The sequence below is a fragment of the Oncorhynchus tshawytscha genome, linkage group LG10 (assembly GCF_018296145.1).
Source record: "Oncorhynchus tshawytscha isolate Ot180627B linkage group LG10, Otsh_v2.0, whole genome shotgun sequence".
In the NCBI taxonomy this organism is placed as follows: domain Eukaryota; kingdom Metazoa; phylum Chordata; class Actinopteri; order Salmoniformes; family Salmonidae; genus Oncorhynchus; species Oncorhynchus tshawytscha.
In genome coordinates this window covers 29,041,241-29,064,823 of record NC_056438.1, presented here as the reverse complement: position 1 = coordinate 29,064,823, position 23,583 = coordinate 29,041,241, and the positions used below count along the sequence as shown (strand labels likewise).

The 23,583-nt window shown below is 41.8% G+C and overlaps 3 protein-coding genes across 7 annotated transcripts; 1 reads left to right on the top strand and 2 right to left on the bottom strand.

The window, feature by feature from the left end:
* The first annotated feature begins 105 nt into the window (after window positions 1–105).
* Window positions 106–1,789, top strand: cskmt (citrate synthase lysine methyltransferase). Of its 4 annotated transcripts, none has more exons than XM_024434871.2 (2): window positions 106–358; window positions 1,037–1,789. In XM_024434871.2, exon 2 carries the CDS (start codon window positions 1,054–1,056, stop codon window positions 1,708–1,710), a length of 657 nt encoding a protein of 218 aa, XP_024290639.1. In that variant the 5' UTR covers window positions 106–358; window positions 1,037–1,053; the 3' UTR covers window positions 1,711–1,789. The 4 variants fall into 4 exon arrangements, with proteins under 4 accessions (XP_024290639.1, XP_024290638.1, XP_024290640.1 ...); XM_024434870.2 differs by having other exon boundaries at window positions 165–383; XM_024434872.2 differs by lacking the exon at window positions 106–358 and adding an exon at window positions 397–675.
* Window positions 1,790–1,902: 113 nt separating this feature from the next.
* Window positions 1,903–8,022, bottom strand: epdl1 (ependymin-like 1). Its single transcript, XM_024434873.2, has 6 exons — window positions 7,864–8,022; window positions 7,532–7,566; window positions 3,893–4,021; window positions 3,513–3,705; window positions 2,719–2,812; window positions 1,903–2,324 (listed from the first exon to the last, which is right to left on the bottom strand). Exons 1-6 carry the CDS (start codon window positions 7,928–7,930, stop codon window positions 2,195–2,197), a joined length of 648 nt encoding a protein of 215 aa, XP_024290641.1. The 5' UTR covers window positions 7,931–8,022; the 3' UTR covers window positions 1,903–2,194.
* Window positions 8,023–8,983: 961 nt separating this feature from the next.
* Window positions 8,984–23,572, bottom strand: alpk1 (alpha-kinase 1). 2 transcript variants are annotated; one of them, XM_024434865.2, is made up of 15 exons: window positions 23,447–23,572; window positions 22,904–22,943; window positions 22,178–22,325; window positions 15,288–15,442; window positions 14,805–15,003; window positions 14,390–14,449; window positions 14,220–14,306; window positions 14,055–14,131; window positions 13,796–13,891; window positions 13,547–13,651; window positions 11,557–13,357; window positions 10,963–11,110; window positions 10,584–10,746; window positions 9,720–9,906; window positions 8,984–9,580 (listed from the first exon to the last, which is right to left on the bottom strand). In XM_024434865.2, the coding sequence occupies exons 3-15, from the start codon at window positions 22,293–22,295 to the stop codon at window positions 9,399–9,401; spliced, it is 3,378 nt and encodes a 1,125-aa protein (XP_024290633.1). In that variant the 5' UTR covers window positions 22,296–22,325; window positions 22,904–22,943; window positions 23,447–23,572; the 3' UTR covers window positions 8,984–9,398. The 2 variants fall into 2 exon arrangements, with proteins under 2 accessions (XP_024290633.1, XP_024290632.1); XM_024434864.2 differs by having other exon boundaries at window positions 22,904–22,969; window positions 23,447–23,571.
* Window positions 23,573–23,583: the final 11 nt, after the last annotated feature.

Genomic DNA, 23,583 nt, shown 5'->3' with positions numbered 1-23,583 from the left:
TGTAAATGTCTCGTTTGTGCTGTTCTTCTGGTATCTACATTTCAACTGGCATAACAGCAATATGCAATGCAGTATTTACATGCTTGCGTGAATGTCATGTTCTTGTTGTCTGTACATGTCTTGAATTTGGGTTGCTCATCTTTCATACAAAGGAAACCCGTGAAATGCTTCTACTGTCATTCCGCATACTTGTTTCCATGGTCGACGCATGCTCAGTTGCCCTCCACTGCGCACACAGCAGTTCGCTTGCTGTTCAGCAGTGCATGAGGGAGGATTTCTAGGAGAGATACGAATCATGGCGCTGATTTTAAACATCCTGTCGCCAAGGAGGTTAGGGAGGTTAATTGCAAACACACGTGTAAGGCACCACTCCAGTCTTACAAGTATGTCTCGATTTATTGGTCTTGTAAAATGAGTTGATGCAAACAAACTAACGCATGGCTTTTTAATGCTAGCTAACAGTTGACCTCTATGGTGGCTGCAAGCTAGCTAGCTATCTTACTTGCTATATACAGCTAGACAGTGGCTTGCTCTCTTGATTCATTGATTTTGGGTGGCAGGTAGGCTAGTGCGTTGGACTAGTAACTGAAAGGTTGCTGTGTCGAATCCCTGAGCTGACAATGTAAAAATCTGTCGTTCTGCACCTGAACAAGGCAGTTAACCCACTGCTCCCCGGTAATTTAGGCCGTTATTGAAAACAAATGTTCTTAACTGATTTGCCCAGTTAAATACAGGTTAAATTCAAAGGCATTTATTTTTGTATGCAAATACCCACGTTCACTGATGAAATGTAATTTGAGCACAGGTTGGTCAAGTTAGCTTGTTTGTGCTAATCTCCACAGCTAAGTTTTAGTTAGCTACCATAGCTAGATACTCATTGTTAACGTTAGCTCGATACTAACAATATTTTAGGCGCTCTAATTTGTTCTATGAAATGTTATTTTAAGGAAACTCATGAACTGACAAAAATATAATACTGCTAGTATGTCTTTTTTCTCTTCCTGACATTCACCCTCGTTTGTCCCTACTTCTGTAGCTGAACTTATCAACAACATGGACAAGAAAGCAACATGGGACCGGTTCTACACAGAAAACAGCAAGGCAACCAACTTCAAGAATTTTGAGTGGTTCTTTGGTTTCGACGCAATCCGGGAATTCATCTTGCCTATGCTGCATTCACAGCACAACTCTGATGCCCTACATGTTCTGGACATGGGTTGTGGTACCTCTGCCCTGGGACCCTGCATATACAGATACTCTCCCTGGCCAGTGCAGGTGACCTGCGCTGACATCTCCGCTATTGCTGTGCGCCTTATGCAGGAACACACAGAAACCAAAGGCCTGCAACCTCAGAACACTTCCTCTAAGCTGGACTTCTTAGAACTGGACTGCACTCATCTCCACAGACACTTTGGTTCTGAGAGCCTAGACCTCATTCTAGACAAGGGCACCATAGATGCCTTGCTAAGGTCGAGGGAAGGTGGAGCCAAGGCCAGTCAAGTGCTTAAGCAGTGCCTAAAGGTGTTGAGGGACTCTGGGTCTCTCCTTCAGTTCTCAGATGAGGACCCTGATGCCAGAATGTTGTGGCTGGAGAAAGAGGGCCAGGAGCTGGGGAGGATGGTTGCCGATGTGGGGGTGCAGGAGGTGGGAGAGTTAAGGGGAGTAACTTATTACTGCTACCAAGTTACAGCTCATCCTGTAGCACAGTAGATAGTTGTTTGTGTATGTCTGCATAGTCAGGGAGTGAACATCTTTGATGTGACTGTAATAAATAATTCATTTCTTGATACAACTGACCAACTTTTATCTAGACAAAAGATGCACACATTTCTTTCTTTGTCTACACGATATGAACAGAGGTCTTGTGAAGAGCTGTCCAACTATACTATAGAACAATTACTGTAGACTTGACATTTTATTCAGAAGGACAGTTCACAGTGCAAGTTTACATTTCCAAGGCCTATATGTAGTAAGGAAAGCAATTAACATTTGTCAAAGGTAAAATGTTCACATATGTTACATGGTCAGTACTGGAATTTTTTTCTAATTCATGGTTTAACCCTTTTCTTATACATTAATGAGTTATCCCTTTTTATAATTATTTATAAATTCATTAAAACATTTATCACAGGTTAAAAATAAGCAATAGTTGTGTGAGAATCTCATAAGAAAAGAAAATGAAGGACCTGGTCGGTTAGTTTATGTTTTTAAAAATGCTGTAGAAGTTGGCTGCATCTGCAGTCGCATCCAGTTTAGCGCCCTGACAAAACTTAGGAGGGAAGAACTGCTGGGGGTCATCGATCCCAACAACAATGTTGAAGAAGCTGTAAGTGAAAAGAAATAAACAGAATTATCACATAGCATAATGGATATCTAATCTGTAGATTTAACGAAAGTCAAATCCATGCTTCGGGATAATTATGAAAGTACTAATCATTAATAATTCATTCAACTTTTATATAGAAATTATGGATTTTGATGTTTCCAGAAGTGTCAAACTAGCTAATGAAGACATTCTTTTGAATTTTTTGGAACACAAAATGGACTGAGGAACTTCCTCAGAATGAGGATATGTAACAAACACTACATAGGTCTACAAGACTATATATTGATGTCAAATATTACTATTATAGCGTTGTCAGTAGAGCAAAAAATCCAGCCATTTAAAAATAAAAACCAGTCATATTTTACACACTGCCCAATAATATACACACTTACGTTGTAAGCACCCAGCCAGTCTTGTCCGTGTAGTACGTAGTGCTGACAGGTATGCAGCCAAACTCAGTGAAGGTGCTCAACCACTTGTCTTTACCTGAAGATTAAATTTATCAATCAGATAAACAAAATCAGGGAGCAGAAATTTGATTTGAGAACACAAAATCACAAAAAACTTAATTGCCATAAAAAAAAGGTTGCTAGGAATGATTCTCTCCCTGACCGAGTCTGTAATACCTACATGTTTCAAGCAGACCACCATAGTGCCTGTGCCCTAGAACACCAAGGTAACCGGCCTAAATGTGGGCAAAGCTGTCAAGAGTGGCTACTTTGAATAATCTCAAATATATATTTTAATTTGTTTAACACTTTTTTGGTTACTACATGATTCCATGTGTTCTTTCATAGTTTTGATGTCTTCATATTATTCTACAATGTAGAAAATAGTAGAAATAAAGAAAAACCCTTGAATGAGTAGGTGTTCCCAAACTTTTGACTGGTGCTGTACATATTACCTCAATTACCTCGACTAACCCGTACCCCTGCACATTGACTCAGTACCGGTACCCTTTGTATCTAGCCTCTATTGTTATTTTATTGTGTTACTATTTTGCCTTTAGTTTATTTAGCAATTTTTTCTTACTTAAAAAAAAAGAATTTCACAGTAAAGGTGTTGTATTTCACCTGTTGTATTTTGCGCATGTGACAAATGACATTTGATTTAGTTTGTTCCTCAGTAAGAGGAAGCTCACAAATGAAAGGCAACATTTAAACCAACTGCATGCCAAGCCCCTTACCACCAGTTGGGGTTGCACGTTCTCCATACCAGGTGTTGACCAGCAGACCCTGTCCTGGACCAGAGGAGCTCCCTAGGATCACCTGCCCCAGCAGAGCAGCATCTGCAGGGATCTCCATGGGGTGGAAGTCCTCCTTATTCAGCCTCTCCTTCTTACATGTACGGTTCTTGTGGTTAATCGTATACATGACGCCCTGGAAGACGTTGGGGATAAGCATCTGTTTCATGGCAGGCGTATTGTTTTTTGTTGTAGGAAACCATTATTTTTCTAACAATGTAGCTCTGTTTTTATATGAATAAATTGAATGTGCATGGCTGTGAGTTGTGTGCCAGTATGTTGTATTGAATACACGGTTGTTGTTGTGAATAAGTGTTTGTTACCTCTCTGAAGAGCAGAAGGGCATCCAGGCCGAATGTCTTGTTCTCATAAGATCCCATCTCCTTGAAGCGGATACGCTCGCCTAACGCGTCATAGTCGTATTTTGCATATGCATTAACCTTCTCATTTGCCTGAAAAGACAGGAATGTGAGATATATAGCATATACTATTTGCATATATATATATATTTTCTAAACCAAATTTGTATTTTCTGTTTTTTTCTTCATATACTGTATATTCATAAAATATTTAGACCTCTTTTGACTTTTTCCTAATTTTCTTAAGTTACAGTCTTACAGTGGTGGAAAAAGTACCCAACTGTTATACTTGAGTAAAAGCAAGAATACCTTAATAGAAAATGACTCAAGTAAAAGTCACCCAGTGAAATTCTATTTGAGTAAAAGTCTAAAAGCGTTTAGTTTAAAATATACTTGAGTATCAAAAGTATAAATCATTTCAAATTCCTTATAGTAAGCAAACCAGATGGCACCATTTTCTTGTTTTTTTAGTTACGGAATGCCAACGGCACTCCAACATTCGAACATAATTTGTAAACGAAGCATGCGTGATCAGTGAGTCCGCCAGATCAGAGGCAGTAGGGAAAACCAGGGATGTTTGGTTTATAAGTGTGTGAATTTGACAATTTTCCTGTCCTGCTAAGCATTCAAAATGTAACGAGTACTTTTGGAGTAAAAAGTACAATATTTTCTTCAGGAATGTAGTTTAGTAAAAGTTAACGTAGTCAAAAATATAAATAGTTAAGTAAAGTACAGTTACCCCAAAAAACAACTTAAGTACTTTACACCACTGCAGCCTTATTCTAAAATGGATTAAATAGTTTCCCCCCTCAATCTACACACAATAACCCATAATGACAAAGCAGAAACAGGTTTTTAGAATTTCTTGTAAAAAAATAAATAAATATAACATTTACATAAGTATTCAGACCCTTTACTCAGTACTTTGTTGAAGCACCTTTGGCAGCGATTACAGCCTCGGGTCTACTTGAGTATGACCCTACAAGCTTGGCGCACCTCTTTTGGCTCTTTCTGCAGATCCTCAAGCTCCGTCAGGTTGGATGGGGAGCGTCGATGGCACATTTTCAGGTCTCTCCAGAGATGTTCGGTCAGATTCAAGTCCGGGCTCTGGCTGGGCCACTCAACGACATTCAGAGACTTGTCCCGAAACCACTCCTGCATTGTCTTGGCTGTGTGCTTAGGGTTGTTGTCCTGTTGGAAGGTGAACCTTCGCCCCAGTCTGTGGGCCTGAGCGCTCTGGAGCAGGTTTTCATCAAGGATCTCTGTACTTTAGTCAGGATCGAGGAAAAGAGTAGTCTCCCAGTCCCTGCTGCTGAAAAACATCCCCACAGCATGATAATGCCACCCCCATGCTTCACCGTAGGGATGGTACCAGGATTCCTCCCGACTTGAAGCTTGGCATTCAGGCCAAAGAGTTCAATCTTGGTTTCATCAGACCAGAGTTTGAGAGTCCTTTAGGTGCCTTTTGACAAACTCCAAGTGGGTTGTCATGTGCCTTTTACTGAGGAGTGGCTTCCTTCTGGCCATTTCCATTTAAGAATGATGGGGGCCACTGTGTTCCTGGGGACCTTAAACGTTTCTGCAGCATTTTGGTACCCTTTCCCAGATCTGTGCCTTGACACAATCCTGTATCGGAGCTCTACGGACAATTCCTTCGACCTCATGGCTTGGTTTTTGCTCTGACATGCATTGTCAATTGGGGGACCTTAAATAGATTGGGGGCCTTTCCAAATCATGTCCAATCAATAGAATTTACCACAGGTGGACTCCAAGTTGTAGAAACATCTAAATAAACCTGAGCTCAATTTCGAGTCTCACAGCAGAGGGTCTGAATACTTATGTAAATAAGTTATTTCTGATTCTTATTTTTCATAAATAAGCAAAAGGTCAAAAAAAAAAAAGTTTTTGCTTTGTCATTGTGTGTAGATTGACGAGAGGAAAAAAACAATTGAATCCATTTCAGAATAAGGCTGTATCGTAACAAAACGTGTCAAAGGTAAGGGGTCTGAATACTTTCAGAAAATGCACTGTATATATCACACACTGAACAAAGATATAAGCGCAACATGCAACAATTTCAGTTCATATTAGGAAATAAGTCAATTGAAAAAAATGATTAGGCCCTAATCTATGTATTTCAGATGACTGGGAATACAGATCTGCATCTGTTGGTCACAGATACCTTTAAAAAAAAAAGGTAGAGGCGTGGATCAGAAAACCAGTCTGTATTTGGTGTGACCACCATTTGCCTCATGCAGCACGACACATCTCCTTAACATAGAGTTGATCAGGCTGTTGATTGTGGCCTGTGGAATGTTATCCCATTCCTCCTCAATGGCTATGCGAAGTTGCTGGATATTGGCGGCAACTGGAATACGCTGTCCTACACGTCGATCCAGAGCCTCCCAAACATGCTCAATGGGTGACATGTCTGGTGAGTACAGATATGTACAGATCCTTGCGACATGGGGCCGTGCATAATCATGCTGAAACATGAAGTGATGAATGGCACGGCAATGGGACTCATTGTCTTGGCTGTGTGCTTAGGGTGGTTGTCCTGTTGGAACGGTATCTCTGTGCATTGAAATTGCCATCGATAAAATACAATTTATGGTCATTGTCTGTAGCTTACGCATGCCCATACCATAGCCCCATTATGGGGCTCTCTGTTCACAACGTTGACATCAGCAAACCGATTGCCCACACAACGCCAAACACGTGGTCTGCGGTTGTGAAGCCGATTGGACGTCAATTCTCTAAAACGACGTTGGTAGAGAAATTAACATAAAATTCTCTGGTAACAGCTCTGCGGGACATTCCTGTAGTCAGCATGCCAATTGCACGCTCCCTCAAAACTTTACACTTCTGACATTGTGTTCTGTGACAAAACTGCACATTTTAGAGTGGCCTTTTATTGTCCCCGGCACAAGGTGCACCTGTGTAATGATCATTCTGTTTAATCAGCATTAACCTGTCAGGTTGATGGATTATCTTGGGGCGGCAGGGTTGCCTAGTGGTTAGGGCGGTGGACTAGCATCCGGAAGGTTGCAAGTTCAAACCCATGAGCTGACAAGGTACAAATCTGTCGTTCTGCCCCTGAACAGGCAGTTAACCCACTGTTCCTAGGCCGTCATTGAAAATAAGAATTTGTTCTTCACTGACTTGCCTAGTTAAGTAACATAAAATACATCTTAGCAAAGGAGAAATGGTTACTAACAGGGAAGTAAACAAATTTGTGCACAAAATCTGAGAGAAATAAGCTTTTTGTGCGTACAGAACACTTCAGATCTTTTATTTAAGCTCATGAAACATGGGACCAACACTTTACATGTTGCGTTTACATTTTTGTTCAGTATATAAGGCAGGATATCAAGATTTTCTAAATATTTATAGTATTTGTCAAAATGTTCCATCTGATGTTATTGTAGTTTACAAATGGCTCATTAATCCCCCCTCCTCTCCCCTGTAACTATTCCCCAGGTCGTTGCTGCAAATGAGAACGTGTTCTCAGTCAACTTACCTGGTAAAATAACTGATAAATAAAATTAATTGCTATGGGAACTCCCATATTCCCACCTACTATGGAGAAACAAACAGACTTACCACTGACATGGCTCCAGTCAGAAGAGGGGGAGACCCTGAGCAAGGGAAATGTGTTTTATTGGTAACAAGTGAAACATTTATCCATTGTTTTGCTAAACGGACAATTTAGCCGTAAAAGTGGACTATACATTATAAACATAGAAGAAAACATCCACCTTAATTACCATCACATGACTTTTACAGCTCTGCGCTGCCTCCAGTACAATGCACAGGTGTTAAATCAGGACTATGCTGTACACAGGAGCTAATCTTTGACTGGGGGTCAGGCATTCATAACACACTCTTAGGTTAACAACTCAATTTACAATACAATTTCTCTGTCTTTTACTTACTGCACGGATGAGGTGCCTGAGCCAGGCAGCCCACTGCAAGGCACATCAACAACACGAAGGTCCTCATGCTTCCAAATGTCACACACACTCACGCCAACAAACAGACGGGACTGCTGTTGGAGTGCAAAGTCACTTCCTTATAAACAGTACACACCGAGGCTCCAAATCCTAGATCAGCACAGGTGCCAGGTTTTCAATCTCACCAGAGGCCCAGAAACCCCTGTCCTATGAGACTAAGGAATGTTTCCATGGGCCAGGCTAAGATAATGCACTGTGAAGGCTGTTATCTTATCTTGATGAGAGCCATATAATAATGCGTTACGTGACAGTACCTGAGCAATATAACTTCAGGATATAGCCGTCTGATCTGAATGAATATGTGGATATATGGAGGGTGATAGGTCTAAAGATGGCATTTTGTATGGATTGTTTTTTGCTGTCATAGGTATATTTCTATATTGTTTTAACTGTACTTGATCGGTACCTCAACCCCTCGCCCCCACTGTAAGTACTGTATTCTGTTTCCTGTGTATAGCCGTTCAGGGGAGAGGACAAGATTGTGTAAATAACCATTGTTGAAGGAGGAAGCTAGTAAAACATGTAATGGAATAAAACAGGTCTCAAGCACTATTAGCACCATCTGTGACACCACGGTCATATGATCCAGGGGGGTGGGCAAGTCACCTGATGCAAAGAACTAGAGCGCCTGAACTTATGCCTAGTGAATATTGTGTAAGTCATTCTGATTTGTATCCATTAGGGCACACAACTGTAAATGTTTTAAAACAAAATTAGTATTTCTTATTGGACAAATCTAAGTAGCCCCTCCCTGTTTCAGTTTTCTTCCATTTGGTGCCTAATGAATACATCCCTGGTTCACTCAGCGAGATGTGATCAAGTAACATTGAATTAACAAATCATTTGGCGCCTCATTTGTTTGTGGTGAGTGTCAGGTGCTATTCTGGCTAATCTAACCAGACCAATGGATGTTACTTCCTTGTTTGGTCGAATCAGTCGAGCAACAATCCATCCAGTGTTTGGTCTAGAGACAGGTGAACGGATACACAGTAGCAGGTTCATCTTTCATTTCTGTGATACGATGTAATCAATTCAAAAGCAATTAAAACAGATCAATGTCAATTTAATAAAACTGTGTGTGCTACAACAGAGCGCAGGCCTTAGGTAATAAATACATAAACCAGAGTGGTATCAAGGGTCACAAAAACATTTACAGTACATTGAAAATACAGTACGGCCTGATTATAACAGAACTGGTTGTGGTTGGTAAACGGGGCAGGCAATTCTCACTTCTAGAAATGAAATCACATGCTACCGAATGTGCTTCACTACACTGCTGTTTTCACCACAGGATCAGCCCATGTCTAATAGGTCAGAATGTGCATTGTGCATTGTAGTAGGGGATCGCAATGCACATGTTTTAGGCCAAAACAATATGTTGTTCGAGAGTTGTCAAGGAGCCCCAAGCAAACACACATCTCTATCTGGAGTAGACGTCACTGTTTTCAAGACGTATGTTACTGCAGTTTGCCCAGTGACAGTAGGTCACAGATACTGTTGCATTCTGGTCCATGCTGGTCCTTTAGGAAATAACTGACCCCCCTCTCAGCGAAGTTGGTGGCACCTTTAGGGGTCCTGAGAGAGTGGATCTGAGGGTCTGTGAGGTACGTCAGCCCCTTCCCATTGGCGGTCACCCACCCTGGGGAAAAAAGAGAAAAACATTTAGTGACATATAGAAAATGTAATCTAAAATGCTGAATTATAAGATTCAACAAATGAACGTTATAGTCACCTGAGGCATAGACAGACACACGCACACTGCACACGCACACACACACCTTGTAGGTCGACAACAACCTCTTGGCATCCAGAGAACTGGTAGGTGAAATGGCCGAAAGCGATTCCATATTCTGACGCCTTGAACCGCTTGTCCACTTTAGTTGTGTTGTTGGTGAGCTTCACAAAGTCCCCCAGCATGTAGGGCTCCACTGTCACACAGTCCACCACCTCATCCCCCTCCAAGATCTGAAACAAAACAAGCAGCTGTCTAAACAGGAGGAAGGTTCACTTCTTCTGAAGATGTGTAAACATGACATTTTACAATACGTTTTGGTAATTTAGTCGACAAACTTATTCAGAGCGACTTACAGTCAATGCACTCAACTAAGGCTGATAAAACAACCACATATCAGTCATAGCAAGTAAAAACAGTCCTTCATAATAAGCAGCTATCAGAAAATAAAAATCCCATCTTTCAATATGACCATGGTGAAGTTTGTTTCTTTCTTTGGATTGGTTTCTTTCTTCTTAGGGTAAAGCGCACTCACTGTGTTATGAAATGTGCTCTATTTAATTTGATTTGGTGAAGTGTGGGCTTTGGCACAACAGGTCCCAATGCTAATTAAAAAAGCAAATCAAATGATAAAAAATATTAGTTGTGTGTGTGTGTGTGTGTGTTTGTGTGGTGGTGTCTGGAAAAGTATGGCAATATTTCATTTTGAACGGTGTTATTAAAATGTCAATCACCTCATTGCATAATACATCAGGAAGCTAAGCCACAGAGTACTATCCTGGGCCCAGACCTGTTTGTGCTGTATAGTCAACTTCTATGGAGTTGCTCAAACAGATCTGGGCCCAGGCTATCAGAGCACTTACAATCACCAATGAATCAATGATTCGTGGGACGTTAGTTAATGCCTTACCAGTAGCACTTCTGAAGGGATGAAGAAGATCTGAGCGGTCACTTTCTCCTTGTAGAGTCTCTTGTTAAACTCTGTCACGTAGTACTGGGCCGTCATCTGCCTCTCCACGTCACTCAGGTGGAACTGAATGCCCTTAGGTTCTAGGTACTCCTTCCCCACATAGCTGAAGGGGGAAATGAAAACGCGGAGAACATGTTCACGTTAGGGCCCAATCCTAACTCGAGACGGGCACACAATGTTTACTTTTGCAAAAACATAAAATCATGCATCAATGTCGATGGGAGACTGTGCAAAAATGTGAGTCTCTCTGAAGTTAGGATTCAGATGTTTCTGTGTGTCAAAGCTGGATTCAATTAAATCTTGATTTATCCCTACTGACCTACTCAGCCTCTCCTCTTGGTGTAGAAACTGTACCCATAATGCTATTCTCTGCTGGCCTTGCTTCCCTATTGGCTCTCCGATGTACACATAGGTCTCTCTGGACGTCCACAATCCAGAGGCCCTGGAGTACTTCAGAAGGAGAGCACCTGGAGAAAAGAACACAGTTTTTTTTTTAGAGGTTATTACTACGCAAAATACAATTTTTTACCATGTAATATAAATAACTTGTCATTTCTGTTTTGTGAACTTCAGTGCAACCGGTGTCAAGTTCACCATGAACCACTGTGTATGCTGGAAATAGTGTATATGTTCAGAACCGAGTCATTTCCATCACAGTCTAAGGATAGTCGAGTACAAGTTCAAGAAATTGAGCATCTTATGTAACATAATCTTAATGTTAAATAACCTCCATCTGAAGTGGCCGTTGGTGCATTAAACCTTTTGAAAGCATTGAACTGTATGTAAACATTACATTTGTATATTTCATCTTATTAGTACTTAATAATTATTTCAAGTTGCCTTTTACCTTGAAAAACACAAAACAACCATGACTTTACATTTTCTATAACACTACGAGGCAAAAGGAACTCACTGTAGGCGCTTTTCTGTTTCCCAAGCTTGAATTTCATGTCACTCTGCAGTCTCTTTAACATACAGCCATGACACATCCCAGCCAGGAGGGCTATGTAGTCCTCCTCTGTCAAAACGTACTGGTTCTCAGGCACTAGACCACCCATGATGCCGTGCTTTAGACAGGTATAGCATGAGGCGTTTGGGTGAGAGGGAATCTGCTTCTCTCCAGCACAGGGTTCAGTGTTGTGGACTATGTGTCCTATCTCTTTCTCCACCATCTCATAGGAGCTGTCTATCTCTGTAGAGAGACACTGCTCTGGGATGAGGCCCTCAGATCCTAGTTGTGGAGGTCTTCTGTGATACGCTGCAGCACTGTTAGGCCCAAAAGGGTGAGCGGATCCAGTGTCTTCCTCCGTTTCTGCTTCTTGATCCACATTGAAGTTCGGAACTACCTGCGAGGAGGCGGGACCTCGGTGTTCATTTACAGCTGCTGGGGCTGCAGAACCTATTTGTGGTACTGCAGCTGCCTCCCGGGATGTGTCAGATAGGGATAGTTTCTGCCATGATGACTGGGAGCCGAGGCTGTCGCCAATGGAGCTAAAAGAGGAAGTCCTCGACTTGTCTTGGTACTCTGGATGAGTCACTACTCCGTCTCCTGTAGGTCTCACCGACACTGACGCACCACACCTGCGACACTCCTCCTCAGTCTCCACAGTCTCTATTAGACTCTGTTCGTCGATCATTTCAAACTGCTCAACATCACTTCCGGTGTGGGTGGATGATGAGGAAGTGACCCGGGTGGAAGAGTTGGATCCTGCCTGAGCACTGAGGCTTGCTCTGATATCTCTTTTCCTGGTCTTGCTTTTAGATTCTGACCCATTTTCCAACTCATCTTCACTAACCTCGGTGAGACAGTTTGGATCGCACAGATACTCCATGTTTACCTTATCCGGAACACTGCCACCTTTGTTGCCACTACAGCTGAGGGGAGAACCAGTGCTGTTCAAAGATACTTTTTCAAATGAGGACCCAAAGCTGCTACTGAGTGATTTGAGGGACATTTTATTATAGCTATTGCTTGGTAGCTCTTCAGTGCTACCCAGAGTTGTACAGAGCTCCTGTTCCTGAGGTAACCTTGGAGCTAAACAAAATGGTGCTTTGTCTCTGTGTAACTCTTCTTTATGTGTGGCTTTTTGGGGCTTGTGGTTCTCAGTGGCACACTCTGTGTTAGGGGCCGTTGCCGTGGTCCCCAGTGCTGTTATACAGAGTCCAGCCTGGTGGCCTTCATATTTCCTCCTACAGCTTGCCTCAGAGGCCTCACACACTGAGGTGTGGTACTGCCTGAACCTCCCCATCACCTGGGAGAAACCATCCAGAGTGAACCGCACTGCTCGCTCTTCCACCACGTCTCTATAGCTATCTGGGATAAACGACCCCTTGTCTGAGTTCAAGAAAGGATTGACCCGCAATAGAATCTTCACTTGGGTTATCAGACTCATAACTCCAGTGCAAAGAGCATCTCTCTGTTGGCCGTCTGCATGGCAGTAGGCATAGAACTTCTCCAAAGCCTCCCGGCATACCAATCTGGCCTGGTCCACTGTCTTCTGAGGGGTGCCCAGCCACTTGTGACTGACAGTCAGAGAGTAGGCTGCCTTGAGGAATGTGTGGAGCTCCTGTTTGCTGGTGACCATGTCCCCCCCTGTTTTGGTAAGTAGGCCGATCTCAAAGGCTTCCTTGGCCTGGAGGAGGAAGGAGTGTTTGTCCGAGGGGGGGCATTCTACTGAGAAACTGTAGGACAACAGACAGGTGCCTTGGGTGACCTAGAGAAAGAAAGAAAGAGAATGACATAGCATAATATCTAGTATTATGTTAATAGGCAGTTGTGTCACAGTGCTCACCTAGCAGTAAGCTCCAGCCTCTCTAGAAGACTTCTCGCTTATCCACCACAACGACAACCGCCCCTCCCCCACCCCCAAGACAAACACAAAAGAGAGAAAGAGAGGACTCACCACATTGGTTAACACGTACAGTGAGGCATACTGGCTGTACACCACCGCCATTTTAGCTGCCGCAGCTGCTGAGAGGAGACGGTGGCCATCGTTCTCAAGGAAACACTACTCCAGACATAAAGGCATACACTGAGGTCATGTAGCGGTCAGAGACATTAGAAAAGCGACATAAATCATACAACTTACGCAGACGTCAATGTGTATCTTTAGAACACAAGTGATTTCATTGGTTAAAGACTGAGTGCTCACCAAGTCAATGCCCGGATTGGTCTTAAATGCATGGAAGTCGCCATCATTCATAGACACCAATATGTTGGCCAGAATCCCAAGGGACGTTCCAATACCCTACAAATCAAAATGCATACTGAGTTAAAACACATACTAAACACATATTAAACCTTCATAAAGTCGTTTTTAAAACCACTGGAGGAAAAATATGAGCAGTTCACAGAGTGCGTGATTTAGTATTCAGTTATTCATTGGGGTGCACTGGATGTTTAGGCTCCACCTTTTTATCAGGTTGAGGAAGAGCGTAATAGCCGACCAGGGAGGTCCAGATCAGCTCAGCAGCCTCCAGCCACAGTCCTGAGACGAAACATACAATTCAGAGATGGGGGGGGAAGGATGCGTAGACATAATGCTATACATCCTCTCTCTCTCTTTCTTCCCTTACCCAGTTTCTGCAGAACCTGTCCACGCACTTGCACACTGACCGCCTGGATGAGAGTCCTATCGCTGTCAGACTGATATATCCAGCAACCTGCAGATTTCAAACACGCACGTTGACACAGACCCTCATGGGGGAACATTAAATGGTAAGAGAATTGTATTCTGTAAGCCTACCTGTTGCTCCACTAGTGTTGATGAGACTGCTCAGTATGTACTCTGCCTTCTGGAGTTTACCTGTGGACGAGACAACAAGCATGACAAATGATACAAAGCAATATACTTAAAGGAAAATTCCACCCCAAAACTATTTTTTTGGTATTTGTTTCATTAGTCCATTGTTGGCATACTCGCAACATGTTATGCTTGTCAGCAATCACGTTTTCAAAATATACAATTGGGGTGGAATTATACTTAAAGGTTAAGGAGCTTTATCTTGATAGTATGGTAAATAAATTAAAAACAGATAACTAGTATTCCAATACACAGCATGGAGACACCGCATGATAAAGTGCTGGACTCTAATATCGTCAGTAAACAACCAATCTGTGAGAAATATAGTCTGAATTCGCAGAATGATGACCTCACTCACCGTCATTGAGATAGACCCTGGCCTGTCGTATGACCAGCTGGGGGGCGATGGGGGTTCCTGGGTAGTGTCTGTGGAGGAGCTTGGTGATCTTCAGCAGCCGGCTGGACTCATCTGTCCAATACAGGAACCGATCCATCAGGAAGACCACACTTGCCGCCCACTGGGGTTCCCTGGCCAAGATGGACGCCTTCAGCAGAGCCTGATACATTAAAATGAATCAAAAGTTTAAAAAAAAATACTTTGAAGACAGTCTTTTTGTGATAAATGGCTGTTTTTTGGGGGGGGCATCTTGAATCAGAATAGTCAAAATAATATTTGTTGATATATAAATTAAACACAGTTCTAAAAATATATATCTTAGCCTGCGTCCCACATGTCACCCTAGTCTACCATTGACACATTTAGAACACACATGCCTTCATCAGGGAGTGCTTTGTTTGATTTTGCTTTGATATGAGTGGCAGCCGTGTAGGGCCATATTACCAGTAGCTGTGGTAGATGCAGACTAATGACGTCCTTCAAGTTGACTTTGTCCTGGGAAGTGACGGACTGCTTGTACTGCCACTTCTCTGGTACAAATGGCCACCTCATTGCCACTGCCTCCTGCAGTAGCATGCTCAGTTCAACTGACAGGGACTCTGGAAATTAGGGGACAGAATATGGGTGAAGAGAAAAACAATACAGAAAAGTTTTTTTTGTTGTTGAAAAATGTACTTAAATATCATGCTTTGAGAATACCTAAAAGCTACTCTAAAGTTAAAATGGGCCTATTTGAGATCTATGGGTTCATTATACAGTAAGCGATAAGGTCATTCACAATAAATGATCGTTATTTTTAACCCACTTTTCCGTCATTACGATCTCGTCTCATCACTGCAACTCCCCAACGGGATCGGGAGAGGCGAAGGTCGGGTCATGCGTCCTCCGAAACATGACCCGCCAAGCCGCGCTTCTTGACACCCGCTCGCATAATCCGGAAGCCAGCGGCACCAATGTATTTTTTACATTTTTTATACTAAATTAACAATTTACATCCCTACATCAAACATGTCCAACAAAACACAGGTATAAACAAGAAACTACTAAATACAATCCAAAAAGGACATCAAAGCTTGTTGGTGAAACCTAGCCAATTTCGCAGCTAATCTTTCAGGAATATAATTACATTTCAATAAAAACGGAAGACCTCCCAATTTATTAAACACATTGTTTGGAATGAAATACCAAATGGATTCTGTATTGTCAACACATCTTTTCAACCAAATTATATTGAAAGTGTTATATCAACAAAATGCAACATTTCCAGACCTTCCAGATATTTTATTTGAGAGGAATTACTTGTTTAGTTTGTGAGACCTATTTTTACAGATGAAGTCAAGAAAGGTCTTGTTGATCTCTTTACAGGGCGAGGGATTTACAAATAAAGATAATGAGGGGTACACAAAGCGAGACAGCCCCTCTGCCTTGGACAGAAGCACTCTTCCAAGTATAGATTGTCCGTGATCGGACTGAAATGGTCCACCCACACAGACAGCATTGTGAAGAAGGAGAAAACAGCGCCTCTTCAACCTCAGGAGGCTGAAGAAATTTGGCTTGTCACCGAAAACACTGCCAAACTTTTACAGATGCACAATCGAGAGCATCCTGTCAGGCTGTATCAAAGCCTGGTACGGTAACTGCACCGCCCTCAACCGCAAGGCTCTCCAGAGGGTAGTGCGGTCTGCACAACGCATCACCGGGGTCAAACTACCTGCCCTCCAGGGCACCTTCACCACCCGATGTCACAGGAAGGCCATAAAGATCATCACGGACAACAACCACCCGAGCCACTGCCTGTTCACCCCGCTATCACCCAAAAGGCGAGGTCAGTACAGGTGCATCAAGCTGGGACCAAGAGACTGAAAAACAGCAGCTATCAGACTGTTAAACAGACATCACTAACATTGAGTGGCTGCTGCCAACATACGGACTCAAATCTCAAGCCACTTTAACAATGAATCATTGGATGTAATACATGCATTACTAGTCGCTTTAAACAATGCCACTTTATATAATGATTACATACCTTACATTACTCATCTCATATATACTGTACTCTATACCGTCGACTGCAATATGCCGCACGGCCATCACTCATCCATATATTTTATGTACATATTCTTATTCATCCCTTTACACTTGTGTGTATAAGGTAGTCATTGTGAATTTGTTAATTACTTGTTAGATATTACTGCACTGTCAGAAATAGAAACACAAGCATTTCGCTACACTCGCATTAACATCTGCTAACCATGTGTATGTGCGTCACGCCCCGACCTTAGAGTCTCTGTTTTTCTATATATTTTGGTTACGTCAGGGTGTGCCTAGGGTGGGTACTCTAGTTGTTGAATGTCTAGGGTTTTTGTCATCTAGGGTTTTTGCATATCTATGTTGGCCTGATATGGTTCCCAATCAGAGACAGCTGTTTATCGTTGTCTCTGATTGGGGATGATATTTAGGTAGCCATTTTCCCCATTGTTAGTTGTGGGATCTTGTCTACATGTAGTTGCCTGAGGGCACACCAGTAGCGTCACACTTCATTTGTTCTTTATTGTTTTGGTGAGTTTTAGTTTTATTAAAATATATGGAACTCTATTCACGCTGCGCCTTGGTCTAATCATTACGACGAGCGTGACAATGTGACCAATAATATTTGATTTAATCCCTTTGTAGACAATTATTAAATATATTAATTTACATTTTTACATTTTTTTTAGGAGAGAAATTCATAAATATTTGGATAGATGTATTCCTAAATATTTAACAGTCCTTTACAGGAATATTCTATATTTCTTTATCATCAGAGTCATATAAACATAAGATTTCACATTTAGAAAACATTCAGTTTTAATCCAGATGCAACAGAGAATGCCGTGATAGCATTAAGGGCATGGTCTTGGTCTTAATTATTATTTTTTTAAAGTAGTATTGTCAGCCAGTTGGGAAATGTGGATTTCTCTGTTAAAAAATGGATACGCCATGCAGGTTTGCATTATTCAGAATATCTAGAGATAGAAGTTCCACTACCAAAATGAATAAAAAGGGTGAAATTGGGCATCCCTGTCATACACCTGTGTTGATACTGAATCTTTTGGATATATTAAGGTATCACAGAACTATTTATATATTTGTAAAATATGTGAATGACTTTGATAAAAATGTTCACCTTAACCAATAAGTTTCAGAGACCGAAAGAGAAATTCATGTTCAACGTCTTTACAAAAGTACAAAAATAAAACAGCATCCGAGTCAATTGCATCTGAATAATCTAAAAGGTTCAGGACTAAACGAATGTTGGAACTTGTGACTGTCTTTCATAAATCCTGTTTGAGTCTAATTTATAAATGGTATCTATTGCTTTCTTTAATCATTTGGCATAAACCAGAGCAATCAATATTTCATAAATTAATTGGTATCCAATTGTCAATGAGAGAAGGGTCTTTACCAGGCTTCGGAAACAGTGAAATAAGGTCCCGTTTCATAGTGGAGACCATTTCACCATTTTCAATGCAATTTTGAAACATATTAAAAATAGGGTCTTCTAGTAACTTCCAAAACTGCATGTGGAATTCAACTGACAGGCCATCAGGACCAGGTGATTTACCTTTTTTCATTGAATTCAGAGCCTCTCCAATTTCTTCAATTGACACAGGTGAATCGCAAAACTGAGTGGAAATCATCTTCAATTACAGGGACATAATTCTGAATGTGGCAAATGTAGCTTTCACAACCATCTCCCTGAAATTGTGAGTTGTAAAGGTTTTCATAAAAGTAATTGATAAATGTTGATAATTAAAAATAACTGGTGTTTCTTTCCCCCTCTTCAATCCATTTAGCTCTTGGTCTGACAAAGGCACCCTTTGCCAAATCTGTATAAAGATGTTCTAATTGTAAAGATTTAAATAGAGTCTTCTTCTTGAGAAAGATCATCTTCCTTCAGAAATGCTCAAATTCGCTCATCAAATCTTTTTCTCTAAGGTACTTCAGCTCGTTGGCACATTTAATGGCTACAACTCTGACTTCATAGTTGAAGAATTCAAATCACATACACATATTTAGCAGATGTTATTGCGGGTGTAGCGAAATGCTTGTGTTCCTAGCTCCAACAGTGCAGTAGTATCTAACAATTCACACCAATACATAAATCTAAAAGTAAAATAATGGAATTAAGAAACATACATACATACATACATACATACATACATACATACATACATACATACATACATACATACATACATACATACATACATACATACATACATACATACAGTGGGGCAAAAAAGTATTTAGTCAGCCACCAATTGTGCAAGTTCTCCCACTTAAAAAGATGAGGCCTGTAATTTTCATCATAGGTAAACTTCAACTATGACAGACAAAATGAATTTTTTTCTCTCCAGAAAATCACATTGTAGGATTTTTTATGAATTTATTTGCAAATGATGGTGGAAAATAAGTATTTGGTCACCTACAAACAAGCAAGATTTCTGTCTCTCACAGACCTGTAACTTCTTTAAGAGGATCCTCTGTCCTTCACTCGTTACCTGTATTAATGGCACCTGTTTGAACTTGTTATCAGTATAAAAGACACCTGTCCACAGCCTCAAACAGTCACACTCCAAACTCCACTATGGCCAAGACCAAAGAGCTGTCAAAGGACACCAGAAACTAAATTGTAGACCTGCACCAGGCTGGGAAGACTGAATCTGCAATAGGTAAGAAGCTTGGTTTGAAGAAATCAACTGTGGGAGCAATTATTAGGAAATGGAAGCCCCACAAGACCACTGATAATCTCCCTCGATCTGGGGCTCCACGCAAGATCTCACCCCGTGGGGTCAAAATGATCACAAGAACGGTGAGCAAAAATCCCAGAACCACACGGGGGGACCTAGTGAATGACCTGCAGAGAGCTGGGTCCAAAGTAACAAAGCCTACCATCAGTAACACACTACGCCGCCAAGGACTCAAATCCTGCAGTGCCAGACGTGTCCCCCTGCTTAAGCCAGTACATGTCCAGGCCCATCTGAAGTTTGCTAGAGAGCATTTGGATGATCCAGAAGAAGATTGGGAGAATGTCATATGGTCAGATGAAACCAAAATATAACTTTTTGGTAAAAACTCAACTCGTCGTGTTTGGAGGACAAAGAATGATGAGTTGCATCCAAAGAACACCATACCTACTGTGAAGCATGGGGGTGGAAAAATCATGCTTTGGGGCTGTTTTTCTGCAAAGGGATCAAGACGACTGATCCGTGTAAAGGAAAGAATGAATCGTGAGATTCATCGTGAGATTTTGAGTGAAAACCTCCTTCCATCAGCAAGGGCATTGTGAAGATGAAACGTGGCTGTATCTTTCAGCATGACAATGATCCCAAACACACCGCCCGGGCAACGAAGGAGTGGCTTCGTAAGAAGCATTTCAAGGTCCTGGAGTGGCCTAGCCAGTCTCCAGATCTCAACTCCATAGAAAATCTTTGGAGGGAGTTGAAAGTCTGTGTTGCCCAGTAACAGCCCCAAAACATCACTGCTCTAGAGATCTGCATGGAGGAATGGGCCAAAATACCAGCAACAGTGTGTGAAAACCTTGTGAAGACTTACAGAAAACATTTGACCTCTGTCATTGCCAACAAAGGGTATATAACAAAGTATTGAGATAAACTTTTGTTATTGACCAAATACTTATTTTCCACCATAATTTGCAAATAAATTCATTACAAATCCTACAATGTGATTTTCTGGATTTTATTTTCTAATTTTGTCTGTCATAGTTGAAGTGTACCTATGATGAAAATTACAGGCCTCATCTTTTTAAGTGGGAGAACTTGCACAATTGGTGGCTGACTAAATACTTTTTTGAGCCACTGTATAACCCTTTGCACCCGGCTTGAAATAATGCCAGGCATCATCAACAGAGAGATCCTTGCATAATGTTCTGATGATATTGCTAGTTTGAGAGCTTTGCTGATCGTTTTCCACCTAGAATGAGTCAGAGTCATCAGGTGTTTCGTTAAAATCCACTGAGAGATTTAGAAAAGTCTCAATATTTGTTGTGTAAATCCTATAATTCTCTGGCAATTTGGGAAAAAAGGGGTCTTATTTGGAGCACCTTCGAGTTATGTCCATACACATTACAGATGATGAAAATAGCATTGTCCTCCTGAGTGGTGCAGCGGTGTAAGGCGCATCACTATGGACCCGGGTTAGATTCCAGGCTGCGGTGCACAATTGGCCCAGCGTCGTCCGGGTTAGGGGAGGGTTTGGCTGGCCGGTACTTCCTTGTCCCATCGCGCTCTAGCGACCCCTTATGGCGGGCCGGACGCCTGCAAGCTGACTTAGGTCACCAGCTGGATGGTGTTTCCTCTGACACAATGGTATGGACGGCTTCCAGGTTAAGCGAGCAGTGTGTCAAGAAGCAGTGCAGCTTGGCAGGGTCGTGTTTCGGGGGACGCATGGCTCTCGACCATCACAAGTCCGTAGGGGAGTTGTAGCGATGGGACAATACTGTAACTACCAATTGGATGTCATGAAATTGGGGAGAAAAAAGTGTAAAAGTACAAAAAACAAAAAACAAATGACCCATTGTGAAGATGTAGATTCTAGAATGTCGCCTTTCAACTTGTGGATAAGCGTCAAAACACCAGCAGAATGGTTTGATCCATGACCGAGATAGGCCTATCTCCCTATTGTGACTGAAAAAAAAGAGACAATTTTTCACACAAATGAGTTTCCTGAAGATGGACAAAATCTGCATTACTGGCGTTTATAATATAAAAACACGGCTTTCCTTTTTGTAAGATCTCTCAAACCCCTTTGTTTTCAACTCACTCAATATCGAGTGAATGCAAACTCCTGCATAAAGATGTGAGCAATAAAACAAACAGTAAACCTCGAGGGTTTACTCCGACAGAAAACTACGCTCAGGTGAGGTAGCGGTGGTTCCAGCTACACCAACGTGTCGGAGGAAAAAACTGATCAACTGAAGAGAGAAGTCAACAAGTCGCTAGAGCGCAATGAGCCAAGTAAAGTCCCCCCTGGCCAAATCCTCCCCTAACCCAGACAACGCTGTGCCAATTGTGCACCACCCTATGGCACTACCACTCACAGCCATTAGTGACTGGATCTAACCCCAGGCTGTTGTGACGTTGCAACACTGCGATGCAGTGCCTTAGACCGCTGCGCAACTCGGGAAGGCAAAGTAAGTTATTTGATTTGTATTTAATCCTATTCTACACTAGATTTAAACACCTGACAACACATTATGGCCCCGCAAACCTACAAACTTTGTCCCAGCCATAATTTTAGAACTAGGCAAAGAGCACCCTCTGCTGGAGTACCTCTGTATCTTTGGAAGTTGAGCTTGACTTCCTCTGTGGGCTCCACAACCACCAGACCTGCTGCAGACGCAGCCCTGTGACACTCCTCTAGCATGGCTCCCACCTCTTTGCTGTCCATGGTGCCTTTTAGTAACCTCTCGTCAGTCCTCTGGAATGTATACAATGCATCGATGTGTATACAAGAGAAGATCAGTGTATGAAAATAAACAGGTGCCCATGTCCCAGGGCAGGCTCCACAACCTGTGAGAAGCTGAGTGTGTTGCAGTTTCCACTGAAGGAAACAACCCGCTTATTTAGCTTAGCCAATGGTCTGGTATGAGATGAGACAAAAATAAACGGTTATTGACACCGAATAGACTACCTATATTTCCTATCACAGTCTGTTGTATAGTAAGCTATAGACAGAAATGCAGAGAATTGTAGGCTTCAGTAGGGTAAGTAAAACAGTACTTATGATAAGTATAATATGACGTGTCCACTAAATGACCACACTGGTTAGCTGATCAACTATACCCGGACAGTGACTGTTGGTAAAGCATGCAGTCAACAAGAGAAAGGCAATAGTAAGGGTGAAAGTAACATGTATCGGCTTCCATTTGCCCCATCTTATAAATGACTTATGGCAGAGAAAAATCAAAGTTAAGTGACATCAGTATATTTGTGCTGATGATATCGTGTTATTTTACAAAAGATACGACGTGGCGTTTCCATAAAGTTAAAACCTACCTCTGACACCGTCGGCTTCTAACTTCCTGGTTGGGCAGAACTTTGGAGGATGGGCATTTGTGAGTACTGCAATATCATTGGTTTAAATTCTGAATTTAAGATTGATTGACATCTCTAGTTTAAAAACACACGGGCATTGCGAGTCTCTCTCTCTCTCTGTGACTTGAGCCACCAGTGTCTTTATTGATACTAATAAATAGCCTACTGTTATAAATGCGATTGATTAACAAGACCACATAAAACATTCTGAATCAGGAGGCTGCTCAATTCTTGGACAACGACATGCCACGAACGTTCTCCGTAGTCTCGCAATGTCAGAATGTTCAGAGGATATGCAGCCGAGATGTTTTGCATGTTGAACACTGATATGTCAAACAGACAGTGTGCCTGTGTGTTAGGCTTATATTAACCTAAATTCTTCCCGAAAAAGCGGTCAAATGTAACCCATGTCTACACCTACCTATCAATGTGAAAGACTATTCAAACAGATTGCGCAAGAACAAAATTACCAGGCCTATATGCCCCAAATGTATAAATAAATACCGTCATCATTCATGCACATTTATTGGCGGTGGGGTGCTATATACGATGATGCATCGCAAATAGGCTGAACTGTGCGACAGGAGATTGAGCTGAACCACTGCAGTGTTAACCTCACAGCACAGCATATTACTTATGTA